This window comes from Cucurbita maxima, unplaced genomic scaffold (genome assembly GCF_002738345.1).
Source record: "Cucurbita maxima cultivar Rimu unplaced genomic scaffold, Cmax_1.0 Cma_Scf00023, whole genome shotgun sequence".
NCBI lineage: Eukaryota > Viridiplantae > Streptophyta > Magnoliopsida > Cucurbitales > Cucurbitaceae > Cucurbita > Cucurbita maxima.
Window position 1 is genome coordinate 3707648 of NW_019272039.1, and position 19839 is coordinate 3727486.

The window sequence follows — 19839 nt, forward strand, 5'->3', positions numbered from 1 at the left end:
GCTAGACACTAGACGATGTGTTTGAGGAGAACCCTGAAAAGGAAAGCCCAAAGAGTACAATATCTACTCAAAGCTAGACACTAGACGATGGCAAAGAGTACACAAAGAGTACAATATCTACTCAAAGCTAGACACTAGACGATGTGTTTGAGGAGAACCCTGAAAAGGAAAGCCCAAAGAGTACACAAAGAGTACAATATCTACTCAAAGCTAGACACTAGACGATGTTATCTACTCAAAGCTAGACACTAGACGATGGCAAAGAGTACACAAAGAGTACAATATCTACTCAAAGCTAGACACTAGACGATGTGTTTGAGGAGAACCCTGAAAAGGAAAGCCCAAAGAGTACAATATCTACTCANTAGACACTAGACGATGTGCCAGCTTTCCAGCTTTCTCCTTATTCCCGCTAGACACTAGACGATGTGCCAGCTCCTTATTCCCCAAAGAAAGGGGGATATGTGGATAAACACGTGCCAACCTTCTCCTTATTCTCCAAAGGGGGATAGACACGAGACGGTGTGCCAGTAAGGACGCTGGGTTCCGCCAGCTTTCTCCTGAAAGGGGGATAGACACTAGACGATGTGCCAGCTTTCCAGCTTTCTCCTTATTCCCGCTAGACACTAGACGATGTGCCAGCTCCTTATTCCCCAAAGAAAGGGGGATATGTGGATAAACACGTGCCAACCTTCTCCTTATTCTCCAAAGGGGGATAGACACGAGACGGTGTGCCAGTAAGGACGCTGGGTTCCGCCAGCTTTCTCCTGAAAGGGGGATAGACACTAGACGATGTGCCAGCTCCTTATTCCCCAAAGAAAGGGGGATATGTGGATAAACACGTGCCAACCTTCTCCTTATTCTCCAAAGGGGGATAGACACGAGACGGTGTGCCAGTAAGGACGCTGGGTTCCGAAAGGAGTGGATTGTTCATTTTAAGCTCATCAACAAAAGGGGATAGACACGAGACGGTGTGCCAGTAAAGACGCTGGACTCCGAAGGAAGTGGATTGTGATTTCATTTTAAACTCATCCACAAAGAATTTTAGAAGTATTTCTTTATAACCGTAACAAATGACAAAATTTATGAACCGAGAGAAATCACATTTGATAATTTAAAATTAAAAACAAGATCGTTATCCAACAAAGAAAAGAATTAAAAATATTCAATTTTAAGAGAATCAATAACATAGAATAACTATCTTTACATTTTTTATTAGTAGCTTAATTTTATTATATAATACTAAGTAGAGTGATAATATTACCAAAGTATTTAATTAAATGAATAGGAAGCTTAATACACCGGCATTGCTCACTTTCTTAAACAATTTACGAATCACATTCTACATATAGATAGGATCGTTTACCATTATCTACGATTATATCCACAAACGATCGAAGGAAACACCTTACGATCTTGTCTATAAATACCAAGCTCTTTGTTTGAAAGTGAGCAAACCATATCAAAGTTGATTTGTTAGGTATCTACGCAAAAGTTGAGATGAGTTCCTCTAACCTTGAAAAATATGTAAACCCAGGAGGTCTGAAGGAGATCGATCCAAAGGACCCACACATGGTGTTTATTGGACAATGGGCAGTGAAAGAATACAACCGAAGATATGGGAAATCACTGATCTTCCTTTCGGTGTCACGTGGGTGGATACAGGTGGTGGAGGGGTTTATGTACTACCTTGAGTTGTTGGTTGATGATGGCCCAAATAACCCTAAAAAATATGGGTGCAAGGTGTGGGAGAAATCATGGGAGAATTTCATTGATCTCTTAGCTTTTGAAGAGATTATCGGTTGATGAATCCATGTCTATGTTGCACTCTCCTTTAGGTGCCAATCCATGTCTATAATGGAACACTAAAATAAAACAAAATAAAAGCTCTTATCTTTACTTACAACTTCTTTGTTTCTTCTTTTTGTACGGTTTGCTTTTACTTAAATTACTTATTTTCTTCGTTAATAGTGTGAAATCTCACATCGGTTGGAGAATGAAACGAAACATTCTATATAAGAGTGGAAATCTCTCTATAGTAGACGTGTTTTAAAACCTCGAGGGGATGCTCTTCAATATCAGTGGGGCTTAGGTTGTTACAAATGGTATTAGAGTCAATACATTGAATCGTGTGTCAGCAAGCACACTGACTTTCAAGGGGGTGGATTGTGAGATCTCACATCGGTAGAACAAAGCATTTATTATAAGGTGTGGAAACCTCTCCATAGTCGACGTGTTTTAAAACCTCGTGGAGATGCCCTTCAAGGGAAAGCCCATGACAATATCGGTGGGGCTTGGGTTGTTACAATGGTATTAGAGCTAAACATTGGATCGTGTGTCAGTAAAGACGTTGACCCTCAAGGGAGTGGATTGTGAGATCCCACATTGGTTGGAGATGGGAACAAAACATTCATTATAAGGGTATGGAAATCTCTTCATAGACGTGTTTTAAAATTTTGAGAGAAGTTCTTGAAAGAAAAATCTAGAGAGGATAATATCTGGGATTGAGTTCTTCCAAATGAAGATATCAAAAATATGTCTCGCAAATTTGCATAAATATAACTAATCCAACCTATATAAGTCTTACTCAAAAACGGTAGAATCGAGCATGGATCGAAAAATCCACTAAACCACTCGAGTCGATGGAAAATAGTCGAGCCTACCCAAACTAGTGAAGAACTAAACCAAAGAGGACTTAAACGTTGAACTAGTTGATGAAGTGGAACGATATCCTTCTCGTGCATGACCAACTATGCACGTAATTAAATGAAAATCAATAAAAATTAAATGGAAATAAAAATGACTAAATAGGTTAAAACCGTTCAAAAATTCAATTTAGTTGAATTGGTGACACACTTCGTAATCAACCTTAGATTATAAACCTTGGGATTATATGCTAGCTCTAGCGTGCATCCTTCTCGATTTTCATATTTTAGCTACTACAAGTGAGCTCCAAACAAGCTTTGATTCTACTCGGTTTCTTCACTAAAGTTAAAGTTTACCATCTTACGAACACATTCGTCCAAGAATCGTTCATCACTATTTAAAAACGAGGACAATTTTAGAAAATTTAAACTCGTATTCTTAATTTAAGATGTTTAAATATTATTACTTTTTTTTTTTTTCACCATTAGGAGTCATACGTAATCTTTTTCACCATTCGGATATAGAAACCAACGAGCGAAACACAACGCTAATTTAAAAGAACATCCCGACAAATTTTATTCATTAGTTGATAAAACCTTATATAAAACTTGGTTACACATGCATAAAGGGTACGTTAACGAACCCGTCCAATGGGCCCACGTGTATTTATGTACTGTATGTAAATAAGTACTATAAATATAATCCTATGTTGTATGTGTATCCATTTTTCCACCTCAACATTGGAGGCATTTCTCGAGTATTTTTTTTTAATATTCAATATTTTTTTATGTAAAGGTAAGGAACCAATGTACGGACATTTTATTTCATTAAAAATTTAAATAATCGTCTTCTTATCTTTTAGTGGGGATGACATGGAATAAAGAGTTAGAAAATTTTTGCTTTATATAACTTTAGGGAGCTATTGAATACTCGGTTTATATATATATATATATATTTAGTTAGATGATTTTTTAAAAATAAATGAATTCCTAAACTAATTTAGAATTAAAAATAAGATCCACGTCTTAGGATACTTTTGACATCAATTTTAACGGAATCAATACCATATTAAACAAAGAATAATTATCTTTACATTTATTTTAATTGATTAGTTTTGTTATATAATACTAAGTAGAGTGATAATATTATCAAAGTGTTTAATTTAATGAATATGAAGCTTAACACACTTGCATTGCTCACTTTCTTAAACAATTTACGAATCACATTCTATATATGGATGGGATCGTTTACCATTATCTACGATTATATCCACAAACGATCGAAGGAAACACCTTGCGATCTTGTCTATAAATACAAGCTCTTTGTTTAAAAGTGAGCAAACCATATCAAAGTTGATTTGTTAGGTATCTACGCAAAAGTTGAGATGAGTTCCTCTAACCTTGAAAAATATGTAAACCCAGGAGGTCTGAAAGAGATCGATCCAAAGGACCCACACGTGGTGTTTATTGGACAATGGGTAGTAAAAGAATACAACAGAAGATCTGGGAAATCACTTATCTTCCTTTCGGTGTCACGTGGGTGGATACAGGTGGTGGAGGGATTTATGTACTACCTTGAGTTGTTGGTTGATGATGGCCCAAATAACCCTAAAAAATATGGGTGTAAGGTGTGGGAGAAATCATGGGAGAATTTCCTTGATCTCTTAGCTTTTGAAGAGATTATTGGTTGATGAATCCATATCTATGTTGCACTCTCCTTTACCTATCAATCCATATCTATAATGGAACAATAAAATAATAAAATAAAAACTCAGTATCTTTATTTACAACTTTTTTCTCTCTCTTTTCTTACATTGAGTTTGCTCGATAATAGTTCGTTAAGTGCTCATAACAACTTAAGTCTAATTCTAGCATATAATGTTTACTTTGATCCGTTATGTATCGTAATCAGCCTCTCACGACTTTAAAACACGTCTGTTGGAAAGAGATTTCCACCCCCTTGTGAAAATGATTTGTTTCGTGAGATCTTATTTTCTACTACATTGTAGATACCAAAATTATATCTCACAAATACCAATTTCAATAAACATAAGAAATCCAACTATACAATTCTTACTAAAGAAATATTTATTGATTATCAACTAAACAAAAAATATATAAGTAATAATAATAGCTTTTGTTTTATCATTCAATTATGCATATGAATAGATAGATAAGAGTGAAACATAGGCATCTCAAGAACAAAACTTTGCATTTTTTGTAATTAATCTAAGTTAGATATTTATAGAGAGGAGGGTGTCTCTATACCGTTCTTGGATATAATCGTAAATAGGAGGAAACGATCCTATCCACACATAGAACGTGATTCATAGATGTGCATCATACAAAGATCTGCACAAAAAAAATCATTTATTCGTTAATGAAATCATTAATTGGTATAAAACCCTTGATTATACAATTGTTTAATATGACCAAATATCAAGAACGACAGTGCTATCACTTCTCACTACTAACACTGAATGCCCCATTCCAATGCCATCTTCCTCTGAACCAATCACCAAAAGTATAGGTTTGCAAAATGCAAGTTGGAAAGATAAGGGAGCAAATCTGAATGTCCAGAAGGTGAACTTTTAAGACTAAAGGAACTATATTTGTGCAATAAGAATCTCGTTCCACGTATCCGGGATGCCAGGTAGACACCAATGCAAGCAATCACTACCGCCTGAGGTTCCTTTAATACTGAAATGGGATTTATGAGCCTCGTCCCTCAACTGAGAAAGAGCAGTTATATCCAACATCTTTACTTTTGTACCTCTTACCGCACTCTCAACCATTGCATCACTTGATTCATTCTGTTCAACATTGCTTCCTCTAGACAACGGTGTGGTATTGTCACAGTTACCACCAGTATTCCATTCCCCATTACGAAAATGGCGAGGAGATATGGTCCTGAAAAAAGCCTTGAGTCGAGGATGAGAGGGAAGTTGCAAATCAAGCCATTTGACGATACTATGCACAGTAAAATTTTTAGCTATGCCAATTTCTTTCAAGTTCCCGAGTTCACTACGAGTTCCATCTTTGTACATTACCCATCTATTTTGTCTAATTTTTCCTCTGTTCCAGTGATGTCCTGTATTAAGAACCAGCACATCAAACCGATCGAGAAACTTTCTCAGAAATGCTGGAGGACGATCAAGATGCATGGCTACATCAGTGGTTGGGTCTGAGATGTTCAAAGGCAATAAATCGCTAAGGCTTGATGACCAATAGTATAAAATAGTAGTATTGGTGCTCGGTAAACGATAAGCCCAGCCATCTGGACGAATAGCACCCTTAGCTTTGACAAGACCAAATTCCTTTCCCATGTCTTTAACATCAGGACTCTCTTTCCCACCCGTGACCATACACATCAAAGACTGAAACTGCTGTCTTCCTAATGAATCGCCAATAAATGCAATGGTTTTGTTCTCCATCCTGAAAAGAACAAACTAAGATCACTTAAAAGCATCAAGAATAGCAGAAACAATAATTAAATAGTTACCACCAGACAGACAAGTTGACATTGTACTATCTGGACCCTAAGATAACTATACAATATCTCAGAATTCATGGCACCGGTGGGACTTGTTTGGTTGCATATTTTAAAACCTGTTAACTAAATAAAACAAGACAACTATGTATAATATACTTTTGGTGTTTCGAGTTCTTTTCATTTGTCAACTATCATCCCGAACGTATTATGGGAGTAACAAAAAGAAACAAAAAGAAAGAAAGAAAAACACATTATATGCACTGTTATCATCTCCATTATTCAATGTTTTACTTTTAGAATTTTAGAAGTCCAGAGAACAATATCAACAAGCTTCAAATATGATGCACCCACTCTTGATTTTTTTTTTAAAAAAAGTTTTAAACTCATATTCGCCCAGTAGAAAGATAAAGAACTTTGTTAAGAATAAAATATTTGTGGGAGAAAAAATCTAGATAATGCAACTTTCACTTCCACTCTTGGTGACAGGAAGAAGGTTTCTAACATACCACATGCACAAATCAAGAAGGAAGTCAAGTACCTTTGCAGGAATGCAGACCGCTCGAATGCTGGCAACGCACAATCTTTGGGAACCCAACGATATCTCTCATAAGAAAAATCTGTCCTCTGGGTCAGTCTACATGCCCACATAGCGGATAACCAACGCTTACACCCAAAACCAGAGTATAGTGGTCGACTATCATCAGGGACCCATCCACCATTTCCATAGCTACAGGCTGAAGAGTTTAAGGAATAAACAACCTCGGAATCAAAACCAACTAGTATGAGCTATAACTTTAATTCTACTATATGCAGGAAGGGGGCCAGTTATTTGTAAGATGGTTGATGACATTCTTTTGGTTAGAATTCAGAATGTATACGTCATGAGAATTGTGAATCTAAACGAAATTATTTCTATTAGAAAACAAGAAACTTTTTGTTAGTATAACTTTTTGTTAGTATAACAGAAGTACAGAGCAATACACTATCTTCCTTGTCCATCTGACCATTTTACAAATGAGTTTAATTGATATTAGTCGACTTATTAATCAAATATTAAGTTGACAATAAGAAAATCAATTTCTAATAAATTTCATTTACTATACCTATATAATGCTAATTAATCCAATATAAATTTCATTTGAATTAGTTTTATCAATCAAACTTAAATGCATAATATGCCCCACTTACCTATTTAATGACAATTAAATTTTCATTTAATGAGGAAAACATAGACCTTAGCAGAGGAAATATTATTCTATGACGCCATAATCCATATGGAACAGTAAGAAACTTCCAACAACTTTTTGTCCAATTTCATAAGATTCGAAACAAAAGGAAAAAGATGTAATAATGTCATCTCACGCCGCCCTCAAACTTTACAAGTTCAATTAATCTTCTCGTAAATCTTGCTCTTTTTTCTTTTTTCTTTTTCTTTTTCTATGGGACACCAGTCAGATTTTTTTTCTTACAACTAAATCTTTAATCAAGAATCTTTACATCCAATAAAGCAAACATATGATTGATAAATGAGCACAATCAAACTAATCATGAGTTTCAAGAGAAGAATACATCCCCTATGTACTCTTCATTTTAGACTTTTCCCTTGTACAAATAATTCAATGATATTCAACAAAAGTCACTAAGAAAGAGGCTCTAATTTCAAGCAGGGATCATGCCCCCATGAAACTCCTGACGGTTTCTCAATTGTATATATCATGCTAGCAAGCAAATTGGAAAAAAATACCACTAGTTTGGGCAAGTACTTACTGTTCTCATTACTCTGGCTCTTGTTAAGAATTATTGTGGATGCAAAGTCTGTGGGTGTAACTTCTGAGTGTGCACTATCTTTTACTGTCTCTTCTTTTGTACTTGAATTTGAATATGTTTTTTCAGTATTCTCCATTGCTGTGTTAGGTAATACAGAACTGTTCGTCGGACCTACAATGAATCCTAAACAAATAAAATCATCAGTATGGTACACAAATAGCAAGAAAGGAAAGACATTAATTCTGGATTTGAGTGTGTTTAGGCATTCTACTAAATTCATTACATTTATGAACCATCCCTTGCATTACCAATTTTGAATATTATTTTGCCTAAAAAAATATTATTTAACTTCCAAAAGTTTCAATAATATCCTTAAGCTTTCAAAAAAAAAAAAAGTTCAAAAATACCATTGAACTTTCAAAAAAGTTCAAAAATACCTTACCATTAGAAGCTCATGGGTACCCTTAAAATGACGTTTCCATCCATTTCTAGAAGCTCATGGGTATTTTTTTAATATGGCATTAATAATGAGAGTATTTTTTAACTTTTTGAAAAATTTGAAGGGTATAATGAAACTTTTTTAAGTTTATGGGTATTTTTGGAACATTTTTTGGTATTTTTGAAATAAATTACTAATAGCTTCCATCCAAAACTATCAGGCACTTCTAAAACTTTTTAAAAAGTTTAAGAATATTATTGAAACTTTTATAAGTTTAAGGGAATTTTGAGACAAATTACAAAATTTAGGGTACCTTATTAAGGTATATTAATGTAGCATAAATGTTATGTTATAATTTCTCTATTCAATTCCAACTACGTTATATAGTAACTAGATTGAAATCTTCAATGCCTCGGTGAGTAAATTGAAAATTTTAGAGTATGGGTGAAATCGAAAATGGTGTATAAAGGCCAAATGATAATTTAGCTTACTTTTTTTACCTAGCAAAATTTTCCAAGAACTAGTCGTATTAAAGATTAGACCCACCCTGCATGTTTTCAAAATGAGACCTACATTTATAAACATGGATGAAAAGCATACCTGCATAAGAAGTTCTATACCATGCTTGAACAGATTGAGAAGTGGAAAGAAAAGGATTGTCCTCCCACGCCCACAACACCAAGACAGTGAATGCAAGAGCAACCACGACAAAAGAAAGATATTTCCCTCTTACAGGGAAATTATTTCTGAATTTCATCTCTGCATACTAACTCATAAGACAGAGATCGAACAAACTTTACACCTGCAAATTTTTTGTCTAGATTAAGAACAACAGAATTTCATCATTTCTTTTAGCTCCAGTAACAGCAATCTTTCTGGAGGATGATTAAAAAAAAGGAAGTTATGAACAAAGTCGTCAATACATAAAGAAAAGCAGCATAATCAAGGCCACCTAAAGAGTCACGTTTCATGGGAGATATCTCTTAAGCAAATACAATCGGGTTACAGAAATTGAAGTAATGATCAGTCATCAATATGGTATGAAGAGCAACAGAATGAAAATCCCAGTCATATTTCATAGAAGATATCTCTGAGTCAAATACAGTATCATGCCTAATCAAAAACTATTTGTCAAGTATGAACATATGCAAACAATACAGAATTGAATATTTTGCATAGATGGTTAATTAAAAATAGTCAAAATTCAATAGCATTTTTACCCAAGGACAGAAAAATTGTTAGAAACGTCAATTTAGATCAAAGTTCAAGTACTATATCCATCACAAAAGTAAATACCACTGTCAAAAGGCATGTAACCAAAAAAAAATTCATACGATCTACAAGTATAAACGTCAGCTCATATATCTCACCCATATGCCTATGGGAAGTATCTCTTGCCACAAACTTATGTCTTGTATTTCTAATTTCTATGCAGTCATATGCTACTCCCTTTTTGAAACCTCTTTCCAACATGAGTTTTCTCACGCTATGGGCATTCATCCATCTATTTGCTGCAAATACATTAGACAACATTATATATCTTCCAGCATTATCAGGCTCCATGTCAATCAAAGTTTCTGCAGCTCTCATAGCCAGGTCCAAATTTTCATGCATTCTACTAGACCCCAAAACTGCACCCCATGACATGTTTTGATCCATTATGTGCCCTGGACATTAAATCCAATACTTCGGCAAGTCTATTTTTTCTTCCAAACATATCAATCAAGACCGCATAATGATCTAAACTATGCTTAATACCACAACACTTCTCCATTAACTCCGGAATATATAATCCTTTAGATGACAAACCAGTATGGGAACAGGCAGACAGCACATCTAGAAACGCACTTTCGGTCTTATCCCTACATCTATCATTCTCCTAAGTCAAGAAGAACTTCCCTTCCAATCCCATTTATGCATACCCAGTTATTAATGAATTCCACGACAATTCATCTTTTTCAAGAATCAAGTTAAACAACGTCCTAGCTGATTTCATGTCCCCACTCTAACTGTACAGATCAGTTATAGTGTTGCATGCACATACCTTTGAAAAATTAAGGCCACTGTTCCTTCTGATTATGAGTCCATGAATCGTTTTTCCTTTTGCTATCAAACCAAGATCTACACAAGCACCTAAAAACCTACAAATGTCAAATCATTAGGAGAAATCTTTTCCTCCAGCATTTGTTCAAATAAATCCAGGGCCTCATTTCTATACTTGTTGCTTACAAAAGAATTAATCAAAGCAGTCCAAGTATGGACATCTTTTTCCGGCATACAACTTAACACTCGAAAAACATCATCTAACATCGATGTCTGAGAATAGGCTACAACCATTGAGGTCCAGGTAACAACATTTCTCTCCTGCATTTGACTGAAAATAGAATATGACGTATCCAGTTCGCCACATTTACTGTATGCATCAATTACAGCATTGAGAACAATCATATTAAACTTGAACCTGACACAATGATTCCAGAGCTCCCAAAGAGGCACAAGTATCCACTATACTCGCAAGAGTAAACTTGTCTAAGACTAAAAGATCAAAATCTTGTTGCAATATTCGAAAGATATTCATTGATTCTACACTCAACCCATCGCGAGTAAAGCTAGAAATCAAGGTATTGTAGCTAACAATATTTGGATGAAGCATTTCATGAAAGACCTTACGAGCTTGACCCAAAAATCTAACACATGAGTAGGAAGCAAAAATGGTATTCTAAGAGTGAATATTTCTAATTGGTAAATCATCAAATGCCTTCTGTGTATTTTCCATAGAATTAATTTAGAATACACGTCGTCAATAAGACGGTTTTCAAGGGAGAGTTCAAATGAAAGCGCAATTTTGATAAGGTGGGAGTGCAAGGACATGCCAACCTGTAAGTGTCCTGTTTTAAGCTTAGTGAGATAGAAGATCACAGTGATCAAAGGATGGGAAAAAATCGTGGGCACCATTTTTAGATCGTATAGCAACCTAGAAGAAGTAAGGTTTTTGCTAACTATACAACTTCTACTGATTAGCATAGTTGAATAGAACAAACACCTTGCTGGAGATGAAAATTAACAATCAAGGAACTGAACTCCTCAATCAAAACGGACAATGAGAAGGTTGGGAGATTAATTAAATCCTTAAAGTGGGCTAGTTCCTGCAAATCATCTACAAATTACTCATTATAATGCCAAATATCACATTGTTGACTATCCGTTCTCATTCTAGTAGACAGCAATGGTGTGTCGATAAAATTACCCCACTCGATGGATAATTCACCAGCAGTTAACGAAAACCAAACACTTGAAGATAAAATTAACATACTAAAAACTCGTTAGAACAAAGAAATTCCCATTACAAGGATCGAAAAAAACTTAAAGAGGACCAAACAGAACAACAATAAAATCGCACAGCCAATATATCATACAATAGAACAAGTTCTACAAGAAAAACCTTCATCGAAATCACGAGAGTTGAATCGAAAATTAACATGTAATTACTAACTTAAATGCATCCAAATTTCTACTAAATCAATGCGCAAAAGAAGAAACGAATACCTTCACGAATTCCCGAAACTTGAACAACGAACTGTTAGCGGATCATCTACAATCTGCTCGCGAAGTTGATGGTTTCACTAGAAAAAATTTGACCAAAAATGAACAGAAAGCTGAACTCACAAGTTTCCTCTCTCAAGTAACAAGTTTTCTATTATATCTTTCTTTAAAAACTCGTGACCCATAAATATATAATTTAGACAGCTTTTTCCATTTTTTCCTCCCCTTATTATTTATTTTAAATTATAAATTTAGTTTTTAAAAAATAATCTTTATATTTTAAATGGTCAGAACAGTAGAGACTCTTTATGATAATTTTATCAAACAATAAAAATTATTTTTTAAAATTTTGTAATAATATAAAGAAGAAATTCAAATTTTAAAGATAATAAATTTTGACTTTTTCTAAACTAACTATTAAATTTATAATTGCAATTTAAGAAATATGAAAATAACAATAATTATGAGTTGTTGTGATTTGACCCACCTTATTATGGGTAACTAATAATTACCTCTTTTTTTTACTTTTTACGGCTTATTTTAATACTTTATATTTAACACAAAATCGATGAATTTTTGTTAAAACTTTTTATTTAATTAATGTTTTTTTTATTTCTTTATCAAATTAATAAATATTTCCAACGTATTTTTAAATAATATTTTAGAATAATTTAAAAGATAAATATTATAACTCGAACAAAAAAAATTAATAAATACTTTGAACTCATTTTTTAATAATTTTAAAAAATAATAATTGAATATTTGGAAGAGGAGTACTCATGAACTCACAAACCACCATGTGCAACAATTAAAAAAGTTGATCTTAATAATAATAATAATAATAAATGCTCTTGTAGGAATTAAAATAAATAATAATAATAATAATAATAATATATAACTATAAAGGAAAAATAAATAAATAAGTTAATTGAGGATCAATTCAGCCGCGTAGATCCGGAGTCGCTGTCACGTCCTCAAGAAGATGGAGATCGAGATCTAAGTGCCACCTTACAATATTAAATTAAATTAAATTAAATTATTGACCCAAAATAAGAAAAAGAAAAACCCAAAAACTATATTATAATTAATATCTAAAAAATCTTTAAAATAAACTTCGATTTATTTATTTATTTTTCAAAATATAACCAATAATGTTTAAAATATTTCATATATATATATATATATATTAATAAAAATTTAAAAATATTAATAATAGTTTTAAAAATTTATGAGTATTTTTTAAATAGAAATAGTAATGGTTCAAAAACTTTAAAAAAACAAAATTTTGAAAAATAAAATAAAATACTTATTTTTTATTTTTTTAGTTTAAAGTTTGATTGAAACATTTAGAATTAGTTTAAAAAGTATTTTTATTAATTTAAGATGTTTTTGAAGGCTAATATTGTTATTTAATCAAAGGATTTAAATTCGTAATTTGAAAGAGAAAAATCCAATAAATAATATTCATTGGCCAGAACTTATCTCACGCGCAAAACTCGCGCGTGTATCTCTCTATCTCTGTCCTCACCGCGTGCTTTTCGTCTATTATTTCCGAAGGTCAGTGTCGGTGTATCGGAACACTGTCGGTAAAAAACAAAAGAAAGTGATTAACAAATTAATCGCTTAATTACGAAACATTTAATTCAACTAATTTTAATTAATTTCAACACCTACAAACTTACTCTCTCTCTTCTCTTATTCTCTCTATTAAATCTCCCTCTTCCCCTTCATTCGCTCCACCACTACATTTCATCTTCTCCGTTTGAGAAAAATGGAGGAATAGTGTTTCGAACTCTCTTTCCTTCTTCGCTAGATCTGTTCGTTACAAGGTAGGCAATGGCGTTATCCTTACTTCCGGATGTTTAGATCGCTCAGATCTCGTGTTTATTGTTCTATAATTTGCTTTCTTTCTTTACATTCAGCCTGTTCTTGCTTTTGCCCCTTCATTGCTCTGCTTTCTGCTTTCTACTTTCTACTTCCGGTTTCGTGATGTTTATTCGTTTTTGCGCGTTTTTAATGTAGATCTAATTTGGTTTCTAGCAAACTTGAGTTTCTTGTTGCTTTTTTGGCGCGCATTGGTGTTTGATTTCTTCTTTTTTGTGATGCTTATGTGTGGATCTCATGGAGTTTGTTTGTGTTCTTATTGTGTTTCCTTGTACGTGAATGAATTGTGTTATCTTTTCATTCTAACGTGATGTGTTTCGCGGTTAATGTATGTATTTGTTTTCTTTGTTCTGGATCGACGTTATTTGGTGTGGACATAGTAAATCATTGGTTGATATGCTTTAATGTCTTTCGAAGTTGATTTAGCTGATCTTCCTTGTTTATGTATCAATTTACGCTAGTGTTTGATTGCAGTAAGTGTGCCGTGAATTATGGCTGGATTTTCTCTGTTGGATATTTTCCTTTGTGCTCTAGTCAGATTTGTGTTAAATTTCTCTCAAGTTGAATTTCTACTTTTCTGGAACTTTTAACTGTTGGTTTGACGTTAATGTTTGAACGGCTTTTTGGGAACAATTATCACTTTTCATGATATCCTTTGTTAGTATGAATGCAGGTTGTCGGTGATCTTTGTGATCAGCTAATTAATACTTCTTTTATTTTTATTTTATTGACTATTCTGTCTATACTCTTTCCATTCTCAGGTGCAAAATCTATAGGACATCAGTTTACGAATAGAAATGGCATTAGGGAAGTATTCAAGAATAGATAACCGAAGGTCCTCTTCGAGTTACTGCTCAACAGTGACCATTGTAGTATTTGTTGCATTGTGCTTGGTTGGGATATGGATGCTAACATCATCTTCTGTAGTTCCGGTTCAAAATATTGATGTGCCAGTGGAGAACAAAAATCTGGCAAAAGGCAAAGTGATTGAGACCAATGATGGCAAGACTCAGCCATTTGAAGATAACCCAGGAGATTTGCCTGATGATGCAAGGAAAGAGGGTGACAGTCAAGGTTCTAATCAGGAAGAGAAGCCCGAAGACAAGCCTGAAGAGAATCCCGAAGACAAGCCTGAAGAGAATCCCGAAGACAAGCCTGAAGAGAATCCCGAAGACAAGCCCGAAGACAAGCCTGAAGAGAAGCCAGATGAACAGAATGAGGACAAGAATGGAGGGAATGAAGAAACTAAACCAGACGATGAAAGAGAAACAGAAAATGGTGATCCTAAGGAGGAAAATGGAGAACCAGATTCTGAAACTAGGCCAGAGGCTGGTGACAATGAATCCGGTGGACAGGGAGATTCTGAGGAGAATTCTAATGAGAAACAATCAAATTCAAATGATACAGAAGAGAAAAATGATGATGAGAAAAAAACAGATGACCCAAGTGACACTAAAGACGGAGAAAATGTTAATGGTCAGGAAGGGGAGAATGTGAAGCTAAATGGAAAAAGCTCTGATGAAACAAATGAAAATAACCAATCCAAAAACCCGGCTTCTGGTGAGGTGTTTCCATCTGGTGCTCAGTCGGAGCTTTTGAATGAAACATCAACACAGAAGGGATCATGGTCAACTCAGGCAGCAGAATCAAAGAATGAAAAAGAATCTCAAAGATCTTCCGCGAAACAATCTGGGTATGAGTGGAAAATTTGCAATGTTACTGCTGGACCAGATTACATTCCTTGCCTCGACAATTTGCAAGCAATTAGGAGTCTTCATAGTACAAAACATTATGAACATCGAGAGAGGCATTGTCCTGAAGAACCTCCAACCTGCCTTGTGTCACTTCCAGAGGGCTATAAACGCTCAATTACATGGCCAACTAGCAGGGAAAAGGTTAAAGCAATTTAACATTTTTACTTCAGAAAATACATTTTATGTTTGTTCAGTTTTTTAATTGTTGTTTTTTTCTTTCATTCATTGATGGGATAATTGGGTGTGTTTCTACAGATATGGTACTATAATGTTCCCCACACAAAACTTGCTGAAGTTAAGGGGCATCAGAATTGGGTAAAAGTTTCTGGTGAATACTTAACATTTCCTGGTGGTGGGACCCAGTTCAAGCATGGTGCTCTTCACTACATTGACTTCATACAAGAGGTAACATTCTTCTCCTTAATCTCCTGTTAGTATGATATGTTACATGCTCATTTGGTTTGCATATTTGCATTTTCATTGTTGGTGGTTGTATTTTATGTACTTAATGTATGTGTATACTTTTCAGATCTTGGATTGTAATGATGACGCCATGTCTTTTTATATGATCTTTCTGATTTGTTATTTTCCTGCTACTTCTTTGAAAAGCCTTTTTGTTTAAATTGTATACACCTTTGAGTAAAGCTGTCTTTCTTTTTTAGATTTATGAGATGACTGTAGTATTATACCTATGAAACTAAAGAACACTGCTTTGTGGTTTATGCTTTAAAAACCTCAGCAAATGCACAATTTTTACAACTGGTATAATTTGAATGATGCAGGCTGTCAATGATATTGCTTGGGGAAAACGATCACGCGTGATTCTGGATGTTGGATGTGGAGTGGCTAGCTTTGGAGGATTTCTTTTTGAAAGAGATGTACTAACCATGTCATTGGCCCCAAAAGATGAACATGAAGCACAAGTCCAGTTTGCACTTGAGAGGGGCATTCCTGCTATATCTGCTGTTATGGGGACGAAAAGACTTCCTTATCCAGGAAGAGTGTTTGATGTTGTCCATTGTGCTCGTTGTAGAGTCCCATGGCACGCTGAAGGTAATGTGATTACTAGTCTGTTTCAATTAATATTTTCTCTCAAATTTTGAGATATTGGTTAAATTTCTATGATTTGGAACCACGATTCATTTTCATATATCATGTAGTGAATACACTAAAAGTCCATTATACCAGTGACTGAACTTAGCCATTTTGTCAATAGCTTGAGTTTCAATGTTCACTTTTGAAGAAACTGTGCAGGTGGCAAACTTCTGTTGGAGCTGAATCGTTTGTTGCGGCCTGGTGGCTTCTTCGTCTGGTCTGCCACACCGGTCTATCAGAAGAAGGCTGAAGATGTTGAAATATGGAATGGTTGGCAATTTCTAAACCCAACAACTTACGATCCTTTAGAAGTTTTAGTTGTAAATGTAAATGTAAAACTAGAGCGCTTCAAAATTTAGATGTTCTAACAAATTTGCATCTTGTGGAACTATTTACAGCCATGAAAGAACTGACGAAAGCAATGTGCTGGGAACTTGTATCAATTAACAAGGATACAGTAGATGAAGTTAGTGCAGCCATATATCGAAAACCTACCAATAATGATTGTTACGAACAGAGGTCCGAAAAAGAGCCACCTATCTGCCCAAATTCAGATGATCCAAATGCAGCCTGGTACTTATCTGTTCTGATGTTAATTTCCAGTTAGCAAATGTGTACTTACATTCTATCGAAGTTCCAATTTGTAACAACTCAAGCCCACCCCTTGTCTACTAGGGAGAGGTTTCCACACTCTTGTAAAGAATGCTTAGTTCTTCTCTCCAACCGATGTGGGATCTCACAATCCATCCTTTGGGGTCGAGCGTTCTCGTTGGCACTCGTTCCCTTCTCCAATCGATGTGGGACTCTCAAATCCACCCCCCTTCGAGGCTTAGTGTTCTTGTTGGCACATCGCCCAGTGTCTGACTCTGATATCATTTGTAACAGTTCAAGCCCACCGCTAGTAGATATTGTCCTCTTTAGGCTTTCCCTTTCAGGCTTTCCCTCAAGGTTTTAAAATGTGTCTACTAGGGAGAGGTTTCCACACCCTTATAAAGAATGCTTCGTTCTCCTCTCCAACCGATGTGGCATCTCACCCAATTACGGGGAAAGGATCCATTAAAATATTGAGCGTCTAGTCCAGAATCATTCCCCTTCATATGTGCTTTCTTGTTCATTCTATTATTATTTCTAAATTAGAAATCACAAAGCTTAGACTAGACACATTTAGAATATAAGACCATGACAGATTTTCCTTCTCCAAATGCCCGTTCTCGTGAATTATTTCAGAAGATTTATTGCATTACAGCTAGTACAACTGAGTTTGTTCAAACCATTTGCAGGAATGTGCCACTTCAAGCATGCATGCACAAAATCTCGACAAATGCGTCAGAACGTGGTTCTAAATGGCCAGAGCAATGGCCATCAAGGTTGGAGAAAGCACCATACTGGTTGTTGAATTCTCAGGTTGGAGTTTATGGAAGACCTGCTCCAGAGGATTTTGCTGCAGATCACAAACACTGGAATAGTGTCGTTACAAAGTCATATCTAGCTGGCATGGGAATCGACTGGTCAACGGTGCGAAATGTCATGGACATGAGGGCTGTCTATGGAGGGTAAGATTCTCCACCCCTCAAAGGAAATGTACTTCGAGATAGCTATCATTATCATATTGCTGTCCATTGTCAATAATTTCTCCACCCCTCAAAGTAAATCCTTTGTTTTTCTGAGTAAAAATATAAATGTTCTTCATTTCCTCGCAGATTTGCTGCTGCATTGAAAGATTTGAAAGTGTGGGTCATGAATGTCGTCTCAATAGTCTCAGCCGACACTCTCCCGATTATCTACGAACGAGGTTTATTCGGCATATATCACGATTGGTGTGAATCATTCAGCACCTACCCAAGAACATATGACCTTCTTCACGCAGACCATCTTTTCTCCAAGATCAAAACGAGGTGACCTTAACCTTAAACACCACCTTTTATCCCTCCTCTCCTTAACTCCAATCAATGCCTTTTGCTAATGCATTACTCGGTTGACATACAGGTGCAATCTAGCTTCTTTAGTTGCAGAGACCGACCGGATCCTCAGGCCAGAAGGTAAGCTCATCGTTCGGGACCTTGCAGAAACTGTAAACGAGCTCGAAAACATGTTCAAGTCAATGAAATGGGAGGTTCGGTTTACTTATTTCAAAGACAATGAAGCATTGCTCTGCGTTCAGAAGTCAATGTGGCGACCAAATGAATCTGAAACACTCCAATATGCAATTTCTTAGAGCCCGTCGTCATCATCGTCATCATTGTCATCATCGTGATCCCACTTGTTGGCAAGGAGAGGAAAGGTTAGGTCAATCCCTTTCTTGTTTTGGTAATTCAAAGTTTCAATTTTATGGCCATGTTACGTCCTCTAATTAGACAGTGTATCATCTCTCATATCTCTTCCAGGGCCTTTGGGTGTAATTCATTTTTTCTTCTGCTCCTCCCTATATTCCTTAATCCAAAGGCTGCTCCTCAGTTTTCCCTGTACTATGATACTGATAGCTATTAATGAAAAATCATATATTCTTGTATATGCTTTTTTTCATTTACGTTTTAGGTACTTCGTCTGAATATAGGATGATGTCAATTTTCTCTTTTATTTTGTTTCTAGTTCTTTTTATTAATGATTAAATTATTCTTTTACCATTTTTTTTCCTATATAGTATGAGATCTCAAGTAATTGTAGAGGTCCCGAAATCTCTTTCTAGTGTAAGTGTTCTCGTGTTACATATATGTATATATATATATATATAGAAAATTTTACTGCTAGTTTATTTAGTCATTTTTAAATTACATTTTTTTTATGAAAAATAAATAAAATTTACCTCTAAATATGTTAATTTTTATTAAAAATGTTGGTTCATGAACTAACGTGATCCATGTGAGTTGGAGTGGATTGTGCATGGACGCATTAAATTATAATATTAAGAACGCTTTCGATTTCGCTTTGGCCGACCACCCAATTAGCAATATCTCTTTGCTTGCAATCGCTACAACATTTTTTTTTATATAAAAAAGAATTACTAAATAAAATATTGAATAAATTTGAAACTAGCGTAGAAAGGGCTAGTTTTGTCAAGTTTATAAGTGGATTAAACCCACATTAATATATGGATTTTCCAACAATTACATGGTTTTCACCATATAAATATATAATCACCCATCAACATTTATAAATGTTTGTTTCTATCTAATTGTAATACTCTATTGTAGGAAAGGTCGATATAACAAATTGGATTGG

General features: G+C 34.8%; 3 protein-coding genes across 6 annotated transcripts; 1 reads left to right on the plus strand and 2 right to left on the minus strand.

The window, feature by feature from the left end:
* Positions 1 to 4998: 4998 nt before the first annotated feature.
* LOC111496912 (protein trichome birefringence-like 14) lies at positions 4999 to 12035 on the minus strand. Of its 3 annotated transcripts, XM_023147478.1 has the most exons (6): positions 11891 to 12035; positions 10389 to 10485; positions 8945 to 9146; positions 7906 to 8088; positions 6677 to 6872; positions 4999 to 6080 (listed from the first exon to the last, which is right to left on the minus strand). In XM_023147478.1, the coding sequence occupies exons 3-6, from the start codon at positions 9099 to 9101 to the stop codon at positions 5252 to 5254; spliced, it is 1365 nt and encodes a 454-aa protein (XP_023003246.1). In that variant the 5' UTR covers positions 9102 to 9146; positions 10389 to 10485; positions 11891 to 12035; the 3' UTR covers positions 4999 to 5251. The 3 variants fall into 3 exon arrangements, with proteins under 3 accessions (XP_023003246.1, XP_023003244.1, XP_023003245.1); XM_023147476.1 differs by lacking the exon at positions 10389 to 10485; XM_023147477.1 differs by lacking the exons at positions 10389 to 10485; positions 11891 to 12035 and adding an exon at positions 9715 to 10378.
* LOC111497428 (pentatricopeptide repeat-containing protein At2g29760, chloroplastic-like) lies at positions 9328 to 10792 on the minus strand. The gene is made up of 5 exons (XM_023148209.1): positions 10563 to 10792; positions 10389 to 10485; positions 10103 to 10223; positions 9715 to 10011; positions 9328 to 9434 (listed from the first exon to the last, which is right to left on the minus strand). Exons 1-5 carry the CDS (start codon positions 10790 to 10792, stop codon positions 9328 to 9330), a joined length of 852 nt encoding a protein of 283 aa, XP_023003977.1.
* Positions 12036 to 13575: 1540 nt separating the features above from the next.
* Positions 13576 to 19129, plus strand: LOC111496910 (probable methyltransferase PMT26). 2 transcript variants are annotated; one of them, XM_023147473.1, is made up of 9 exons: positions 13576 to 13708; positions 14520 to 15666; positions 15781 to 15930; positions 16308 to 16578; positions 16780 to 16890; positions 17019 to 17193; positions 17901 to 18173; positions 18321 to 18515; positions 18607 to 19129. In XM_023147473.1, exons 2-9 carry the CDS (start codon positions 14569 to 14571, stop codon positions 18833 to 18835), a joined length of 2502 nt encoding a protein of 833 aa, XP_023003241.1. In that variant the 5' UTR covers positions 13576 to 13708; positions 14520 to 14568; the 3' UTR covers positions 18836 to 19129. The 2 variants fall into 2 exon arrangements, with proteins under 2 accessions (XP_023003241.1, XP_023003239.1); XM_023147471.1 differs by having other exon boundaries at positions 13577 to 13716; positions 14533 to 15666.
* Positions 19130 to 19839: the final 710 nt, after the last annotated feature.

Coding starts and splice junctions, on each gene's coding strand:
- LOC111496912 (XM_023147476.1), bottom strand. CDS start 9,101: ATGAAATTCAGAAATAATTTCCCTGTAAGAGGGAAATATCTTTCTTTT. Junction 6,873..7,905: donor GAGCCAGAGTAATGAGAACA/GTAAGTACTTGC, acceptor TAAACTCTTCAG/CCTGTAGCTATGGAAATGGT. Junction 6,081..6,676: donor CGGTCTGCATTCCTGCAAAG/GTACTTGACTTC, acceptor TGTTCTTTTCAG/GATGGAGAACAAAACCATTG.
- LOC111497428 (XM_023148209.1), bottom strand. CDS start 10,792: ATGATTGTTCTCAATGCTGTAATTGATGCATACAGTAAATGTGGCGAA. Junction 10,486..10,562: donor AATTCTTTTGTAAGCAACAA/GTATAGAAATGA, acceptor TGACATTTGTAG/GTTTTTAGGTGCTTGTGTAG. Junction 9,435..9,714: donor TACTTCCCATAGGCATATGG/GTGAGATATATG, acceptor TATTTGACTCAG/AGATATCTTCTATGAAATAT.
- LOC111496910 (XM_023147473.1), top strand. CDS start 14,569: ATGGCATTAGGGAAGTATTCAAGAATAGATAACCGAAGGTCCTCTTCG. Junction 17,194..17,900: donor GATGATCCAAATGCAGCCTG/GTACTTATCTGT, acceptor AACCATTTGCAG/GAATGTGCCACTTCAAGCAT. Junction 18,516..18,606: donor TTCTCCAAGATCAAAACGAG/GTGACCTTAACC, acceptor GTTGACATACAG/GTGCAATCTAGCTTCTTTAG.